This window comes from Euprymna scolopes, chromosome 45 (assembly GCF_053919585.1).
Source record: "Euprymna scolopes isolate OS-2025 chromosome 45, ASM5391958v1, whole genome shotgun sequence".
NCBI lineage: Eukaryota > Metazoa > Mollusca > Cephalopoda > Sepiida > Sepiolidae > Euprymna > Euprymna scolopes.
This window is the reverse complement of record NC_136526.1, coordinates 47,775,057-47,795,635: the sequence shown is the minus strand read 5'-3', so window position 1 is coordinate 47,795,635 and position 20,579 is coordinate 47,775,057. Positions and strand designations below refer to the sequence as shown.

Here is a 20,579-nt window from a genome sequence, read left to right as displayed (position 1 = left end):
GAAAATGAGAAAGATAATGCAAAGATAGTGGATAAAAACGGGGGTTTAAAATGACATTTACATTTTCTGTGTATATCAAGGGAGACAATCAACAAAGAGGGCACGAAGTAATGACGTCACTAGAAAAGTAGTTGATTTTGAATGAATGGCCTTTATTATCGGCGATCATTCCAGTGCAGTCGGAGCAGAGCAGGCAGCGCGGTAAATACTTTACTGTTTATTTTCATTGTTCACGTCACTTTTACGCTATTTAATTTTTAGGGAACAGTTATTTTTCATATTAAACAATTATGAGAAAATCTTAAATGAAAATCAGACTCACAAACATTGTATATATGTTATGTTGGTAATCTCCAAAAATACCGTTAGGGCTTACAACATGGCCGCCAGAAGAGTCAACAAAAAACTGCGAATAAAATATATAAAACTCGTAATTTCTGTTTTTAAAGTGGGTTGTCAATTTTCTTTATGAAATATACTTCCAAAATAAACTATTACAGTCGTTTAAAACATAATAGAAGTATTATTTTTTATTTTTTAAAAACATTGTTTACAAAATGTCTACGCACGTTCGCAAATTGACAACCCACTTTAAAAACAGAAATTACGAGTTTTATATATTTTATTCGCAGTTTTTTGTTGACTCTTCTGGCGGCCATGTTGTAAGCCCTAACGGTATTTTTGGAGATTACCGTTATGTTTATTTTGTTATTTGTTTTGTATTAGTCACATTAAGAGTTACTTCCCTTGTTTATGGTATTTTATAAAAACAAGATGGCCGAAATTTTTAACCTGCTAACATGATTAAAGCTGTTTTTTTTTTTTTTTAATAATTCAGTAATATTCAGGTAATTTCGACTGCATAATTTGAAAGCTGTCATTGTAATTTATTAGAATTGACAAAATAAAATCAATAGAAACCATTGTTTTTTTTTTTTATCTGAAAACTCCATTTATCGACTACAAAATTTTGTCCTAATAGTGTAGAGACGCCAATAGTTTTTTAAAAATAATAAAAATGAAACATTTTAGAGGGGGGGGGATAATTTTCCTACATAAACTTAACGCCCATTTCTTGGCCATGTAGTGATCAACGAGACGTGTAATCATTTGTATTTTTTCAAGTTTGGAGGCTGGGGGAGGGGGGCGGGGAAGTATTGTTGGGATGATTTTTATAATGGAAATCGCTCCAGACAAGATATGAAGCCACTTGATGCAAGGGGCAAAAAAATTGTACTTCAAGATCAAAAACTTCCCAACAACAAGTGTTAGATGCAATAGATTCTGGCCTAGAAAACAGCAATTATTTCCTCTTTGTCAGAAACATCGCTTCTGGAATGTGAGGACTAAAGGACAAAATAATGGAAGTGAGAGTTACGAATCTGAAGTTACCAGACAATCGTAAAGAAGATCTAACAATGTCTGCAGGAGAGGAATCTGAGGCAGTGTTTAGCTATTCTCTAAGGATTTGTGACTATCTCGTCTCTAAAGGTCTCGATACTTTTTGGAGAATATATAACAGTGTTGTTAAGTGTTCTATTCCTTCTTATATTTAGTTTTGAATGTAAAATTAAACTTGCATGTATTCTTTACCCATTATTATTAGTAAGTGCATTAAACCATTTCCAAGCTATATGTAATTTTGTTTAATCTCTATATATAAAAGCGAAAATGTATGTATGTATGGATGTGTGTTCGCTTTTTCTGTATGTCAACAAAAGGCTTTTTTCAGAGAAGCGGTCGCTCGCTTCACAACTTTTAAAAACTTTTTATATCACATATAAATCGTAATATCTCACAATTAACAACGAAGCTCGCCTGTCTATTTAATTTGCTCGATTTCGGGAAGATAAATATTCAATATTTGTCGCTCGTCGCATGTGGGTTAGTCTTTTTCCTATAACATCTTGGGGGGGAAGCGTTCAGCAGTAAATGAATACTATCCCGCAGTCAAACTTGACCTCATTAACTCATTAAAACGAGCACCTGCTATATCCAAGTAATTAAATAAATTCAAACGTGTTTGCATTAGCATCTCGCGGTGGGGCAATGGTTAACTTTTTTTTTCACACTTTAATTTGCCTCAACGGTTTTGGTTTGATCCTCATACTTACTTTTTTTTTTTTAACCCACTCACACACCTCCAAACACCTGGGTAACGCCGGGTACCCCTCGCTAGTCTAGATTATAAATCTCACCTGTCTGTTTAAATATATGTATGTATGTCTGCCTAAAACTTTCAACAGAATCGGCAGATTTTCACAAGATCGGTATTGTTATGAAGCTCGACATTTCGAACGACACATATCAAAAAATTGGCTAAAAACATTAATTCCTTTACCCTTAACTGGGCACTTTTCTACAAGGAGGGGTCGCTTTTTGCCAATATTTTCAAAAGTCATCCTGTCTTTTCGATTGACTAGCCTTAATTTAAACCTTCGCAACTCCAGTTTGTTGATGGACGCAACAACAAATACCTCCCTTTTTTTTTCACAGTCTTTTCCTCCATTGTGATATGGGTTCGAGCCTGCCTACTACTACTTTTTTTTCTTCTTTTTGCTCAACACACGCCTCCAAACACACAGGCAATGCCGGGAAATCATGCTAGGCTCTATATAAGTAATATAACATAATTTCCCAATTTTTTATTCTTTGAATACAGGCGTCTAATCTATGTATTTTGAAACAATAAGTTATTTCAGTGTGTACATCTTTAATGTCTTCAAATTTCATCCAAATTTCAAACTCAATAAAATATTCTTCAAGTTCATCAAGGCTGATCTCTTTGATTTCTTTTTTACTAGCCATTCTTCTTTTGACAAAGGTTTTGTTGTTTCTGATTTTCGTTCTAAAACAGATTTATAGGATACTAGCGGGGGTACCCGGCGTTGCCCGGGTGTTTGGAGGTGTGTGTGCTCTTAAATAAAAAAGAAACCGGGGGATGGGGTGGGAGGTGTAGGATCGAGCCCGAAGCCCTGAGGCGAAGTTTGAAAATAAAATGTGAAAAAAAAAACATGAACCGTTCGGCCAGCCAGAATGAGTTACTGAAAGATGTTTGAATTTATTTAAGTAAGAACCAAATTGACAGGTGCCCACACGGAAGTCGTAGAGCGTTACGACGACGTAAGCAATAGCTATTCAGCAAATGAGGTCAATGACCAGGTTTGTTTGTTATAAGTGAAGTAAAAAAAGAAAACATAAAAACGAACGTTAAAACTTAAGTGGGGGGGAGGGGGTAATCAAAACATTGAAAACAAAACAAAACAAACTAATGTAAGGCAAACGAACGATGTTAAATGTAAAAATCGAAAAAACAAAAAAGAAAACAGAAAAACGAACATTAAACCCCCCCCCCAAAAAAAACACATAAAAAATGGTGTAAATAAGCCTATTTCGATATTAAAATTTAAAAAATCGGTGGGTACCCGGGTGTTTTTGGGTGTGTGGTCAGGGATAAATAAGCGAAGTAAAAAAAAAAAACAGAAAAACGAACGTTACATGAAAAATGGCTTAAATAACACTGGTTCAATATTTAAATTAAAAAAAAATCGAAAAAAAAAGACATCTCACCACGATTCAAACCCAAAACGTTTAGATAACAAACCAACACGCTAACCAACTGAGCTAACGCAATGTACATAAAATTTAGTCAGTTCTTCAACTATATAAAGTAAATCAGGTAATGACGCATGCGTAGAACCAGTCGTCGTCACGAGGGGATGGTTTTTGTTGACCCCATCCCCTGTCGAAAATTGTTGATTTCGGGTTGAAAAAATGACTGTTTTTGGTCAATTTTTCGGGCGAAGGATGGGGCTTCAATATGATATCGAGTTTGTGAATTTTCGTTGTGTCTGTCGAAAGTTTTTAGCAGACAGACAAACACACATACATACATACACACATTTTCGCTTTTATATATATAGACTAGCGAGAGGTACCCGGCGTTGCCCGGGTGTTTTTCGGGGTATGTGAAAAAAAACCGAAAATGTGAAAAAAAAAAAAACAAAGCCTTCACGGCGCGCAGTTGGAAAATAGTAAAGTGTTAAAAAAAAAAACAGGTGCGCGTTTTTGATTGACGTGACAGCGATAGGTATTCAGCAGTAAGCATTTTGTGCGGGACAGTTTTGAATAAGATGAATAAATCGGTTTGTTTGTTTTTAAAAACCTGCTCCCTGTTTATTAGGAGGAGCGAAATGAAAGCTACAGTCTGATATGACGAAGTCGACATTGAACAAACGTTACTTAGCTCTCTTGAGACAACTGGCTTTCGGCCTGTGATTAGAGTCGAGTTTTGCTTTTTTTTATACCAAAAACCGAATGTAACGCGTGCCGATGTGGGAAATGTGAAATAATTAACGTTTGAAAGTCAATAAAATTAAATAGACAGGCGAGCTCCGTGGATAACTCTGAGATGTTACAATTTATAGATGATATAAAAAGTTTTAAGAAGTTGTGAACCGAGCAAGCGCTTCTCTGAAAGAAACCTTTCGTTGACATCGAGGAAAAGCGTACATACTTACATACATACATGCATACATACATTTTTGCTTTTATATATATAGATGGCAACGAAATGGAGTTTCATTCTATAATAATACACCACTTTATTTGTCATTTTAATAGCATTAGTAGAAGAGCAACGGGGTGGTAGGTTGAAGTGCTCTTGTGTAAAGATAGAATTAATATATTGCCGGCTGGTTGAAGGATAGAATAGTTCTGTTACACGTGTTTATAGCTAGTAGTCGTTGGGACAAAGGAAGTAAATTAAAGGAGAAAGAAAGGGCAAAGTCTTCCATGTGTTTATGTATGTAGGAGCGTGCGTCCGATAGTAGAGACAGGACAAAGGGTTAGTGTCTCGTAAGAAATAGTAGGCATGTGGAGTGCACGTTGGAGCAAGTAGGAGTTTGAAAGGTCGCCATGTTGTCTTGCTTGTTACTCATGTTCTGCCTGGGGCTTTCGCCCCAGGCTAATGTGTGCTGCCCGCTGAAGCCAGGAGGAAAGAGGAGGAGCGTTGCTGGTTTCAGGTTTTATATATTCTGTCACCTGATTGAGAGCTGGCTTGTGATTGGACAGGCCAGGGAGAAAATGGATTTCAAATCTCGAGTCACAAGAATAAGCTCCTACCTGTGATTGTAGCGAGTTTTTGGCTGCTACAGATTACTTTCTTGAGACTGAAGATAGTTGCTAAAGTTCCTTTTGATATTCACTGGTATAAAATTTCTGATTCTGATTCAATGTTGTTATCGTTCTCAAACATTGTGCTCCTCAATTTTCTTGAAAATATAATCTCTTTCTACCTCAGCCCTGCTTCCCTGATTATTCGAAAGTGCTCTCTGTTTTCACAATCATAACAAATGCTAGTGACCAAAGCTAGTCTCCTCTCTGTTATTAATAAGTTTTTTTGAAATGTTATCTGGAAAGCTTGGCGATTTTCACTATGGCTTTTTCGTTTTTCATTCAACTACTGACCTTTTAACTGTTCTAAGTGAATAGATCTGTTAGTTTATGGATATTTTATGGGAGGGTAAAGCCATTATGCCTGAAATTTCATAGGCATTCTGGTTAAACTTATAGTAATAGTAGTAAGATTCTTGCCAATATTAGTTTTTTTTTCTGGATTTTGTTTCAATCTATATTGCTACCAATGTTCTTGTTTTTTGACCCAACACTGATTTTTCCCAAATACCATTGACCTTCCACAGAATATTATTCAGAAAATTAACAATCTATCTATATAAGAGCCAGATACGTCCAAGGATGGAATACTGTTGCCACATATGGGCAGGAGCTGCTAGAAAGGACTTGTCCTGCCTTGATAGGGTTCAAAATAGACTTCGTGGCCTTGTGGGAGATGGCCTTTTCTCTTTGCTGCAACCTCTATCTCACAGAAGGGATGTTGCGAGTTTGTCTCTCCTTTATTGTTATTTTCATGGAAAGTGTTTTACTGAGATTCAATCTATGGTCCCCCCTTGCCAAACTTTCACAAGAAACACTCGTCTAGCTGTAAACACTATCAATAATTCCCCCACCACTCTTTATCTGTACCTAAACCTAAACATAGATTCCATGATCAAAGCTTCTTTCTTAGAACTGCACGCCTGTGGAATTGTCTTCCGTTTTCCTGCTTTCCAGCTGTCTATAATATGGTTGTCTTCAAGTTCAACGTGAACAAGTTTCTGATAAGCCGTTCGACTTAAGTTAACAAATTTACCGAACTTCCATTACTATCGATTACTATATTGTCCTTTTGACTACTGTACACTCTTTAACCCTTATCCTTGAGTGGCCTATCGGCCTTGATAAGTGGTAACGCCTGTGTAAAAAAAAATGTATACTGATGATATCACCCTCTATTTTTGGTGTTTCTTCTTGATCTTCTTGAGATCACATGAAATATGCAGCTGATCTAGTAGTTGATTTGTATTCAGTTGTGGATTGGTACATGCAAGCATCTCATTCAATTTGTGTCTTTCAATTGAACGCGTGCTTATTTACTTTCTGGGATTTACATTTACATGGATGGCGCTGTGAAGAAAAATCGACTCTGAAACGTCTTGATCTTTCTTTCTCGCCAATCTTTAATTAATTGGAATGTTTATTGAGATGAGCATCATTTATTCATTTATTTATTGTGGACTATTATCCTCATCCTTTAGTTGTTTCACAACGTTTCGGACAACTATTCCTCCGGCCCTTGGGGCATGTGGCACAGTGGATAGAAACGTTGAATCTCTATGGTTCCAGGTGAGAATCGTCTGAAGATAGTGATTTCAGTCCTACCCAAAACTGGCCAGAGACTTCCTTGCCATCAAATATTGGAGTACATAAGTACATAAGACCCGGTAAAGAAATACCAACCAAGATTTGTAAACGTCCTTACATCAGATGTTTTATTAGGTTAATTTGCCGAATTAAATGCAAATGACAAAGCACTTTTAATGTTCCTATCAAAATATTGACATTCTAAAGTCGGTTGATGCTTTGGCGATGTACAAAGCGGCCATCTTGCGAAGATAGCTCTGTTAGTTATTATTTCATAGAAGGGGAAAAAACTTTTTCTCCGCCCTCAAGGTATTTTAGCCGACATCACGAAAACAGCGCTTTGCTACATCAATTTGAATTATCAGACCAGATTATATGTTTTCCTTTATTTATACAAAATAAACAAACACCAGAAAGAAGAATAATAAGAGAGAAGGGGAGAAGGGGGAGGAGATGGGGAAAGAGAGAGAGAGAGCGTTCTATAGAAAGCAAATCTTTTTCTTTAAAATGTGGAAGGCAGTAATTGCTGAGGATGCAGTTAGGAGATTCGGAGTTCCTATCCTGTCGCGGTTACCATCTGGCGAAGGTGAGAGGAATAGTTGGCCGAAACGTCATGAAACAACAACGAAAAAAGATGAGGATAATAGTCAGCAGTCAATAAATGTTTTAAAAATGCATTGACGTATTCTCTGTATAAGTTCTGTTTACTCAATCTGTTAACTACTCTGTTAAGTACATTGAGGGCTACTCTATAATTAGAAGGAACAGATGCCAACTTATCCTCATCCCATGGTAAGTCCACATAATAACTCCCATCCTGATAATTTATGGAGTTCCGAAAGTCATTCAGCTTATTAGCATCAAAATTGCTGACTGAATCTTCTGAAATTCCTAACTCTTCCAGGCTGAACATTCTCTCCAACTTTCTATCAACTGAAGATTCAACAAAACTTTCGAAGGGATAAAAAAAATTGAAGCTCATATATTAGATCCATTGTTGTTTATGGTTCTTTTAAATCGATTATCTCTCTCGTGCTCCTCCCCCCCTCCCCCCTCTCTCTCTCAAAACACTTTCTCACACATGAGACTATTCTTTATCTTTACACATCTACTATCAGACGTTGTATTGAATACTTTGCTCGGGCTGGGCTGGAAATCTCCATCTTATTTGATGAAGTTGAGAAGCGTATCTGTAATTTGATTTTCTTATTCTCTATATGTTCTCTCTTCATCATGATGCTGCTAGTCTTAGTTCTTCCTATAAAAAACTATTATAACACACATTTTAATTATTTGTTCTATCTTCTGCTTCCTTTGTTCCAGCGCGTTTAAATTGTTGATCTAGTGGTCTGCACAAATTTTCTGTTTTTATACCTCATTATAATACAACTTCCTATTGAAGATGTTTCTTTAACAAAATAAAAATGCTTGTTTCTGGAATTCCCTTCCTGTTGCCTATTGGGTACTGCTGCATTGTATGAACCGGATGTCATCACCGTTATGCATTGCAAACCAGATTTCTTGTATTGCTGGGCCAACAATGGTGGGTACTCTTGCATTTATGTTACCATGCTGAAATAATGTTATTATTTAGAAGCCATTCTTAACATAGGGAGAGAAGCATGTTTTGTAATTATTCTGTATTTTCACTAAACGAAAAGTATTGTAAAAATTAAATTTAAGTTGAAAATACTATTAAAAACCAGAATCATTTGAACAGGTTTCTGAGTGTTTTGACAGTGCTCAGCATATTTCAGTGGCAACGTCAGATGCTGGTGGAGCCTGAGTGGACATTTATTTGAATTCCGGTTCATAATATGCCCAATTACCAACTTCCGGTTTGTACAATGCACTAACATCAGCTAATATCCTATTAACAATGTTGGTAATTTCAAAACTAAGATCAATAAGGATCTTTTGTATCTGAAATAATCATCTTTAGATTCTTACATCAAGTGACTTCAAGCCTTGTCAGGAGCAATTTCCCTATAATATTCTGGGTAATCTAATTAAAGAATATATATAATAATGTAGGTCTATCTCTAAAATCATTGGAGTTTGTCAACAAACAGAAATAAACTACAACTTTGCCAAATAGAAGGAATGTAAATATGTATCAATCAAAAAGAGAGAGCGAGGGGAAAATTTGTTTAAAATTAAATGTTAAGGATTTATAATATAATACATTTTATTACTAAAATCATACAAAAATATTTATACATGTCTGAAAGAGCTTGAAAGTATTTAATTTTTGAATATCCGAAAAGGAAACATTAGTACAAGAAAAAAATTTATGAAAAAAATAAAAGTGAATTTGGCAATTTAGATAACGTTATTAACATTTATACACTGCATATCAGAATGTTTTTTTTCTCTGTTTTTAACAGATCATCCAGCAACAGCAGGAAAATGGAAAACATTGAAGAAAGTGTTGATTTGTAAAGACATTGATTGTGAATCGTTCAAATTTTCTAATCATTCATGACAATGCACACGAAAGCATAGAAACAAACATGATTTTGGTGCAAGCCTTCTCTTTGGTTTCTTCACAGTCACATTGCAATATACCAATATACAGTATATACATAAAGGTTAGTAAATCTTATAAACATGAGGCGATACTGTCTGAAATATAAAAATTAAATTTCTAAAGAAACAAAAAACGTGATTTTATATAAAAAAAAAATAACACCTGACTCAACTTATTCCGGCTATGATTATTTTCCTGATTAAAAAATTATAGTTTTCTAGTGGAGAAATCCAAACTAAATTGACATAAAATATAATTGTGTTAAAATTCTTTAATTGTATACGAATGATTATTTTTTGTGTGTACTGATATAGGAAAAAGCTTTTATTCTGGTCTCCTTACAAAGTTATGCTGTAAACGTGAGAGTATATATATATATATATATATATATATATATATATATATATATATATATAGTGGTCAATGCTAGTATAACACATTGTAAGATATTGACGGCGACATCTGTCTCATTGGCTCAATGGATAGTGCTACTGATTGTCAACTCGATGGTTTTTGATTCAATCCTGACTTGGAATGGAAGAGCTATGATACACCAAAAAGTCTGTGAATGAGTATGTGTGTGTGTGTGTGTTTTAGTCATGGAATCCTTTGAACATTGAAGTAATACTTACTGTCTAAAAAATATAAATTCTGAAAAAAAAACTATATTGTTGAGACATATTAATAAAATTTAGGCTGAACATAATTCGACTATTATTATTTTAATCTATATTTCTATAAAAGTGAAAATGTGTGTGTGTCTGTGTACATTTCCCTACCAAATAACTCTGTCAATTTTTGGTCTACAGACTCGAAATTTGACATAAGGGGTATTGAAATTTGGGAAAATCTTTTTAATAAGGTTTCGGCCAGAAATTTTGCTGTCAAGGGGTCAAAGTTCAACGATTTGACCTTTAAGAACTCTATCAAACTCCTCCGCTAATTTTGGGTTTAAACAATTGAAATTTCAGATATAGGTTACTTGGACATGGATCTAATTTTATAATTTTATTTGAGACCAAAACAGTAAATATAAAGGAGGTCAAAGTTTTAAAAAAAGATTGACGTCTGCAGTCTCTACCAACTTTTCTCTATGGTAGTTAAGGAAGCCTTTTATAAAAAAGGCATTACCATATATATTCACACATTTTAATATATACATATGCACATAAAGTTATGAACAGTACATATGGCCCGAGCAAAGCTGGGCGGACCTGCTAGTGGTGAATAAATGACAGTTTTTTTTTGTGAAAAAATCATATATAATATGATATATATAAATTAAATTTTTTAGGAAAAAATCATATACAATATGATATATATAAATTCAATTTGTTATTAAAACATAATATAATACGATATATATATGAATTCAATTTGGAGGAAAGCCATTCCCATATCGATGACTGTTTAACATGTATTTCTATTTGACATAGGAAGCAAAAGTCCAAGCAAAAGATTTAGAACAATGGATTTGCCTGTGAGATGTGTTGAATTTATATTTGATATAAAAAATATATATTTGTGCTAGAAATCTGATTTTTCACAGAAGAAAACCCAAATTCTATTAAAAATATTAAAATTGAAACATGGGAGCAGAGATTAAAAAGACTGCATTCATGCGTGAGAAGCATGTCACATTTCATATAAAATTTCGATCTCACTGAACTTATTCAGGTTATTAATAGTGAATAAATAAGTTTTGTTATAGGGAAATCTAAATGAAATTAACATATACAAAAATTCAATTTAAAGAAAAGTCATATTCTTGTATCGATTATAGATTATCATTTTCTAAAGAAACTATTTCTACACCGATATAGGAATATACTTTTCTATTAGAAATCTGCTATTTCACGGACAACTTTAAAAATGGCAAAATTGAATGATAACATTGAAACACGTATTGGGAAGAAGACATTTGCTTGTGAGATATGTAGTCGGTCATTTTTACAAGAAGGAAATTTAAATCGGCATATTCGAACACACACAGGAGAGAAACCATATTCTTGTGAAGTGTGTGCAATGTCTTTTATACAAAAGTCTCACTTGCAAAGGCATGTGAGAAGACACACTGGAGAGAAACCATTTTCTTGTGAAACATGTGACCGGTCATTCTCAGATAGATGGATACTAACACGACACACCATGATACACACTGGAAAGAAACCATATTTTTGTGAAACATGTGGGATGTCATTTTCAGAGAAAGGTAGCTTAAATGCCCATATCCGAATACATACTGGAGAGCGACCTTATTCTTGTGAAGTGTGTGGATCAGCTTTTACACAAAGGTCAGCCTTAGTAACTCATCGGAGAATACACAGTGGAGAAAAACCATATGCTTGTGAAATATGTAGTAAATCATTTACGGAGAAAGGTAATCTTAACCAACACATCAAAACACATACAGGAGAGAAAAAAAGAGAGAAGCGATATTCTTGTGAAATATGTGGAACATCAGTTACTACACAAACCAATTTAATACGCCATGTAAGATTACATACTGGAGAGAAACCATTTGCTTGTGAAATATGTAACAAATCATTTCCGGAGAAAACTAATTTAAACAAACATATTCGAATTCATACTGGGGAGAAACCCTATTCTTGTGAAACATGTTGTAAATCATTTTCTAATAAAAGTAATTTGATTCACCATAAACGAACTCACACGGGAGAGAGGCCATATTCTTGTGACGTTTGTGGCAAATCATTTTTAAGAAAATCTAAGTTAGCCAAGCATGGACAAGTGCATACAGTAGATGTCCAACATTCAGATTAGGTGTGTGGGCTACTTAGATATATAAAACCGACAACTGGGACTTTATATATGGCTTCAATTGAAACATGTAGAACATCTTTTTTAATAGCAACATATTGAAACGCATACAAGATACAACTTAATTAAGCCATTTTTTTTTCTGTGCAGAAATCAAAACTATCCATCCATTTGAGCCCTTGATAGCATCTACAATGTTGTAGATGCTTATGTATCTGTTTTGGTGTACAAATCACCCCTATTTAAGTACTCAATGGAATCACCCAGTCCTATGAATAACACTGGTTTCAGAGACTAAACGGAGACATACCATGTTGAACCGCATGCTACGGACACATTCCTCTCATACCACTTTAGTGGCTCCTGTATTCTTTATGAAAAATACATATTATATTTTATAAACTTTACACTACTTGAGGTTTCTTTCATTTGTAACCCCTAGCACGGGTCTACAACAGTAGCAAGGAGTTCTTTTTTTAGGGTGGGGTGCTGACCTCACGCTCAACGTTCTCAGAAGGTACATATAGCATCTAGCCTTCTCAAATGGTCACTTATCTGGTACTAGCCAGGCTTAACGTTGCTTAACTTCAGTGATTTGGTGAAAACTGATGTGTCAATGTGATTGTGCTGTACAGAAATAAAAACTAATATGACATAAAATTGTGATAAATGTTCTTTTATTGTACAAAGTATTTTTCTCATGAAATATCAGTTACTTATTTACTACATCATGTAAAAATGCGTAATGGAATGACATAGTTATATGGAATAAGTCAGAGAAAGTTGCAACCTTGGTTGAAGTGAGTGTCCGAATGATGGAGGTCTGAACAGAGCTGAAAGGAAGAAACAGACCAAATATCAAGGTCTCATGTATGATATGAAAAGAAACTGGAATCTTAGGCAGATATCAATCATACCAGCTATCATAGGTGCCACAGGGCTTATGAAGAAGAACCTGAAGTCCTACCTAACTAATATTACTGGTGGTTCAAGTGCAAAAGATATCCAGACAGTTGCACTGAGGGGAACAGAGAGGATACTAAAAAGAGCTCTCGGTTGGTTTCAATAAAAAGAAGAGCAATGTTGGAAGCTGGTTTGGCTGCCCCCTATACCCAGCATTTCGATCTTCAAAGAAAGAAAATTAAAAACAAAAAAGATTGTTCAATTGGGGAGAGGAAAATTAATGGTTGTAATATCTTTACTAACTCGCTGTTAGAAATATAAAAGAGAATTTTAATGGAATATTCAAATGTCTATATATCACACATAGAGATCAAGTAACCTTATATATTTTTTTTTTTTTTACTTCAGTTGAAGTTCTCAGAAATCAAGGGACCCACGACTTGGGGCTAGCACTTGAACTCTATATGAGATACATAGATATTCGAATGTTCCATTAAACTCATAGAATATTACTGCCAGTAATATCTTGTAAAATTTATAATCACAGGTTTCCATACCAGTTCATTGTTAGATCATTTTATTCTGAAGTATATATATTTATATATATTTCTTTTATTAGGGGTAAACAGTTACATATGGTCGCTACAAATAGCCATCTGTTTCAGTCAAAGAGACTTCATCAGGCGACCTGGAACCTCTCGATGCAACTATTCAGCACTATTTAACAACCTCGTTGTCTTCATTAGTTTTGACTTTTTAACACATCTGAATCTCTCTCTCTCTCTCTCTCTCTCTATATATATATATATATATATATATATATATATATATATAAAAGAGTTAAAAAAATGAAATTAAAATAAAAAAGAATTCTTACCTCCACTCGGATGATGGCAGTGCTTAGACTGTTATTTACTTCCCTTTTGTTTCAGGAGGGCATAATAATGTTTACCCGAACAAAAAGCAATACGTGTCACACTATCGGGTTTTATTGTTCTATCTCCTAACACAGACTTAAAAGAAGTGCTAGGCGCCATATTTGATAATTTGGCGGCTGCGGCTGGTAAACGCAACAGAACCTTTGGTGCCACCACAATCAATGGTTTGCAATAACTGAATTAATAAAGAAATTGAGAACATAATTTTCCTCTCCACAATTAACCATTTTCATAGGTTGTGTGCATTTTTTTCGTATGTCCGCCAAATGCTTTTTGTAGGGACGCTCGGGGTAGGGGGGGTCATTGTTTTTTAGAACTTTTTATATACTCCCTAGATTATAATATGTCCGATTTATGCAGCGAGGTCGCAACTATCTTTTATTTCAGTGACTTTTATGTTACAAAATTTGCGCTGTGATTTCGTTTCTCTACTACTACTACTATGGCATGAAAAAGAAAATCACACGTTGATATTTGTTTAACCATCTGCTTTTTTAAATGTTTAATTTCACCCTTTCTCACTTCTCTGCCTGCGTAGGATCGTGGTAAGTTGTCAGGCTATTCGCCTCAAGGCTACGGGTTCGAGCCTACCTCCCAACCAAATGTTTTTTTCTTTTACACCCAGGCAATGCTTGGCACCCCCACTAGTCTATAATATAAATCTTTAGGGTTTGTAATGCTTTTAGGGTACACCCTAATAAAATAAATAATTCGATACAAGCTTCTGAAATGACAAATGCAACAACTTCGTAAAAGGTCACAGAAAAGGTTTATTGAGGAGAATGTGGTATTTTCCTTGTAGAAAGCTGGACTCCGGCACCTGGTATTATTGCGGTAGTTATTCCAGTGGAATCGTCGATACCATAAGGATAACATCGAGGTAGAGAGAGAGAAGAAAAGGAGGTTCGTTCCTTTTGGTGTCTCTCTGTGTAAGAATGAGTTCTTCTTCAAACTGGATGCTGGCCGATTTCTTTTGGGGATAGGAAGTATCAATGCGCCGTACCCCTGACTGGTCAAGATGTGACCGAATAGCACAGAGCAGAGGCATTGATTCGAGGAAGAAAAAAGTCCCATTTGTTTCTGCTACAAATCTCACCTGTCTGTTTAAAAGTATGTATGTTTGCATGTCTCGCAAAAACTTTCAGCAGAGGCAACAGATTTTCATCAGATCAGTATCATTTTGAAGCTCGACCCTTCAAATGACAAATATCGAAAAATTGGCCAAAAACATTAATTCCTTCACCCTTACTAGGGCAATTTTCTACAGGAGAGGTTGCTTTTTTCGCCGATATTTTCGAAAGTCATCGCTTCTTTCCAATTGTCTAGTATTAATTTGAATTTACATTACTTCCGGTTTAACGATGGGCGCTGCAGCTAACACATCCCATTTTTTTTCACTCTCTTTTCCTCCTTCACGATATGGGTTCAAGCCTGCCTGCCTACTACCATTTTTTTTTTGGCGCTTGCAATTTTCCTTTTCTTTTTTTTGCTCAACTAACACTCTTACACACACTTTCACTTCCGCTTTCTTTTCCGCCTTTGTGTCAAAGGTTCGAGCCTGACTGCCTGCCTACTACAACTTTTTTTTTTTTGCTCAACACACCTACAAACACCCGGGAAACACCGGGTACCCAGGATAGTTTTCTAATAAAAATAAATTGAATCAACATAATAGAACTGGGAGGCCATATTCTTGTGACTTTAGTGCTAAATCATTTTTTGAGAAAATCTAAGTTGGCCGAGGAAGGTAATGCTTCCACATTCGGATTGTCTGGAGCATCATATTAAAGAGTATTGGAAATACCAATCTTGATGGATTCTTAAATACTGAAGAGTTGTCTCTCTTTGATCCTTATTTTCAAGTATGTAGGCAGCTTGGAGTTGCCCTACTTTATCTGTTTACTGATTATGTGTATTTTAACGAAAGCAACCTGATTTGTCTCCCTTTGACTGTTTTTATATAAAAGGCACGCAATGCAGCATGTCTTTCTCTCTTGGCATATAGCTCTTTTTTGTGTAAAGATGTAAAAAATAAACAGACGTATCTCTGTGGGTCACTCTGTGTGCTGGGAAAACGTAAAGTGTTTATTTGTTTTCTTTTATGATCATCAATACCTTCCATGATAAAGTTATTTAAAGAACAAAGGTATGTTTTTCTTTTTTTTATTTACTTTGAAATAAATTTAAATAAGGTTATGAATTAACCTAACAAAGGTTACTAATTAAACGAACAAGGAGAAGGTACTGTAGACATGCATATTAAAAGAGTGAAATTTAGACTGGCATAAGGATATTTTTCACTAGAATTAAACCCTGACCATATATTCAAAATCACATAGTATTCTTCAAATAAGATCTCTCAAATACACCAAACTTTGACAAGGAATGGCGCACTTCAAGTGCTGTTACCCCAAAAAACTACGATGCTGGAAACTACCTGTTTAGCCAAATTCTTAGGTTACTGTACTCATAGATTCGAAAAAGTTGTCAAAAAATATATATAACAAATAAATGTTATCAAAGGCAAGGGAACTTACTTTTCTACCTAACTGGATATGTTTTTGGTGTTTTTATTTAATATGACATGTTTATTCAGCTCGAAAAACATACAATGTTTACCGATGTATTGGAAAATTTTAAATGGCGCCCGACTCTCTCTTTGAAACGGTAAGTTTGGGAAAAGGAGTTATAAATAAAAAAAACTCGACAAAATACAGTTAAAAATGCGCGATATATTACCGTTACATAGACTAACATATATTCAGTGGGTTTGGAACACTATTTTGCATATTTTTTTATTTTTAACTCCTTTTCCCAAACTTACCATGTCAGAGAGAGTCAGGCGCCATTTTAAATTTTCGAATACATCGGTAAACACTGTATGTTTTTCGTGCTGAATTCTTTTTTTGAAATCCATTAACACTAAGAGACCACAAAGGAAGATATACTATAAAATATTTAAATGGTTAATTATGGAGCAAAAAATTCTGTTCCCAAATTCTTTATTTAGTGTTTGAAATGTAAAGGGGAACTTTCATGGAACATGTGAATGAACCATACAGAGAACCAATGTTAGCCCCAAAGAATTTCTGGGGGCTTTGACTGAAATAAAATGAAACCTAGGAGATGCCCTATTCTTGTGAAACACATTGTAAATTATTTTCTAAAAAAGTAATTAGAATCAACATTAAAGAACTCACACAGAGTGCCAGTTTTGTCACTCAGCGATTGAGAGCCGAAGCTACCTAATGTCTGCATGTCGAATCTTATTGGCAGATCGCCTTTACATTGCCCGTCACAACAAATTATGTAAATGCCTACATTGGAAGATCTGTGAGGAAATGCAACTTGACAGATCGTCTAACATCTGGGAACATGAACCACCACCGATAACATTGAATGGAAAAGTGACCGTGTTCTATGACAAAGACCTACAGGCAGGCAGATACATAAAAGACAAGGCCATCAAACCAAATATTGTAATATGGAACAAGCCTGAAAGAAGTTTACTCATTATTGATGTCACAGTCCCAAATGCTTTTGGCCTTAATAGAGCTGAACGGGAAAAGATAACAAAATACCAGGACCTAAAATCCTAATCACAAAAAAAACCTGGGACTCGATTCTCGGCGACACTCTCCACTCTAATCAGGTTCCATCTGGTTCTCGAGAACTCAACGGCTCGACTTTCCCAAACATCTTAACTCCCGGCCTTATATAATCTCACTTATGCAAATTAATGCGCATTGGAACCTGCTGATTCGTTGCCTTCTTGTCTTCCATCGCTCGGGTTTCGAGTTCGCACATGCAGCCCACCTCCATGACTGCAGTCACATTCAATTTTCATTACAAAAATATTATCTAAAAACGACATGGTCTCTGAAAGAAATAAACATTATACCGGTTGTGATAGGAGCAACTGGCTTAATAAAAATGAATCTTCCCAAATACTTAGAAGCAATTCCTGGAAGACCAAGCTGTAACGAAAGACAAATAGCAGCCATAAAGGCAGCAGCATCTATTCTTAAAAGAGCCCTCGGATATAAATTTAAATCATAACAGATTCAAGTATTAGCTCCAGGAGGGATTAACCCCTTGATGTCTTAAAACTTACTGAAGTAAAATAAATAAAAAATGGGGGGAGATTTTTATTCTTGTGAAGTTTGTGGCAAATCATTTTGAAGAAAATCAAAGTGTAGTATCTGTTCTTCACAAGCTGCACTTCAATTTCTTGTTCTCTGTCAGTGGGGGAGAAATCCTCCACGACTGAGACAACTTTTTATTTTTGTTCCTTTTCTCCACATTAAAAAAACGATCCTGGTGTCTAACTCTGTCCCATGGGGAGGCATTGTAAATAGGAAAATCTAAGTTGGCTTAAGTACACATTCCGCAATTGGATTGGGTATATTGTGCATTACTTTTAAGAGAAGGTACTGTAGACTTGCATATTAAAAAACAAATTAAATTAGGATTAATATGTAACTTCAATGTGGAGAGAAACTACCTTCAATGAAACATGGAGCTTAAAAAAATATTAAAATGGAGGAATTCATATTCTTGCGGAATTTATGGGAAATCATTTTTGAAAGAAATCAAAGTTAACTGAGCACGTGCAAAATGCCTACTAGACACTGTCTTCGAGTGTCTAAGGTCTCTCTGTACAAGGGTTTGTCAGAAAAATCTGGCATGAGGATACTTTTTCCATAGAAGTAAACCCTGACCAAATATTCAAAATCACATAGTATTCGCTACCCAAATAAGATCTCCTCACTACGGCTACTCCACAGCTTTTCTGAGGAATGGTGCACCTTCTCTAAGTGATATTACCTCAAGTAATAGCACGAAGCTGGATACTCCACCAGACTAGATAAATTCTTGTCCTGGAATCCAGTAAGACCAAGAGACCAACATGAAAGATATACTACAACGTATAAAAATGGTTAATTGGGGAGAGGAAAATTATGTTCTCAATTCTTTACTAACTCAGTGCTTGAAAGATAAAGAACTTAAATGGAACATTCGAATATCTATGTATCTCATATAGAGTTCAAGTGTTAGCCCCTGGTTGTGGGCCCCTTGATTTCTGAGAACTTCGACGGGAGTAAAATAAAACAAAAAGAGAGAAATACATAGTAAACCAAGTGCAAAAGAGATCTAGACAATTGCACTTAAAGGAACAGTGAGGATACTAAAAAGAGCTCTCGGTTTGTTTCAATAAAAAGCAGGGCAATGTTGGTGGCAGCTGGTTTGGCTGCCCCATACTCAGCATTACAATCTTCAAAGAAAGAAAATGTAAAAAAAGGAAATATTTTTTTAGTTTAAAACTTTAATAATTTTTATTTTTATTTTAAAACTAATAATTCGTAATGTTCGTGATTTGACGGTGGAAAACACTGATGTGACCTTTCTAGAGTTGTCGAAGTTTGCCGAGACTTAACTGCAAGACTGCCGATTTTTCTTACTTAATATTTCTTATATCACTTTGAGAAACGCCGAGAAAAGGGGCCTGCTAGCTTCTTAATAAGTTGGTAATTTAAGGAGATGACCATGTTAGTTATTTTGTTTGTTCTTGACTCAATTCTTCTCAACAAAATCTTCAAGAAAACTCAGCAAAAATTTTATAGGTAGGTATCTTCAAATAGTTTTACTTATGTATTGTTTTTTAGATCAATGTGTGAACGGGCTCTTGTTCCAGGTCACTAACTATGACCTTTCAGGGTTGCTGGTAACAGAACTCTCACACACGCGCCGTGATCGTCCTTTGCAGGAAATCCTTTGCGAGTTCTCTCGGCGCTGCAGGATCTGGCCGGTCGGTTCAGCGTCAATTTCACCTTCAGGTTGATATGCTATATCACACTGGAAGTGAAAAGATTTTCATGTACACAAAAGAAAGACAAACTCAGATTTCTCTATTCTAGGAGTTAATTCAACTCCAATTTACAAACTATAATATAAACTTATATACAAATGTCCAATGTTAATTTCTTACAAAATACACTATGAATCTTGCTTTCTCTGTTCTGCGGTGAAAACTCCTTGTATCCTTCATGATAAGCTTTATTTATTCTTAGTCAAACAGACGAGCTGATCCCGACCACACATAAAATGCACTGAAGATGAAAATAAATGATGCAAGAGAAAATGTAGGGAAAATTGTAACTTACCTGAGTAGCATGTGTGTCTGCTTTGTGGAGTTCAGTCGCTTGACAAGGAAAAAAATAGCGATTCGCAGTTGCTTGTGTACTTGATGATCATGCATGAGTAAACACAGAATCTTGTTTTTTTCAAATGAAACAATGCCAGGCACATAAAAGGAACCATGAAGAAAACGGGACATGGACTTGAAAGAAAGTGTGTTACGTAGAGAGGCACGTGCAACAGACATTTTAAGTGTATTTAAAATAAACGTGGGCAGATCACATTTATAGGTTTTCGAGTATGCTGAATACGGAAATCGCATTGAAATTTTGCGGAAATCAGTAGTTATCAAGATATAAAAAGTCATATTATGCATTGTATTCTTTGGCGGCCGTCTTTTTACGCGCGCACACGCCATAAACGAATGCACGCGCGTAAAAAAGATGGCCGCCAAAGATTACAATGCATAATACAACTTTTTATATCTTGATAACTACTTATTTCTGCAAAATTTCAATGCGATTTTC

The 20,579-nt window shown here is 35.2% G+C and overlaps 1 protein-coding gene across 1 annotated transcript; it reads left to right on the top strand.

Annotated features, from left to right (window-relative positions):
- The first annotated feature begins 130 nt into the window (after positions 1-130).
- On the top strand, positions 131-16,214 carry LOC145269536 (uncharacterized). Its single transcript, XM_080125295.1, has 2 exons — positions 131-201; positions 9,150-16,214. Exon 2 carries the CDS (start codon positions 11,165-11,167, stop codon positions 12,074-12,076), a length of 912 nt encoding a protein of 303 aa, XP_079981421.1. The 5' UTR covers positions 131-201; positions 9,150-11,164; the 3' UTR covers positions 12,077-16,214.
- The last annotated feature ends 4,365 nt before the right edge of the window (positions 16,215-20,579 follow it).

Excerpts from the sequence above, each read along its gene's own strand:
- LOC145269536 (XM_080125295.1), top strand. The coding sequence starts at position 11,165 with ATGGCAAAATTGAATGATAACATTGAAACACGTATTGGGAAGAAGACA.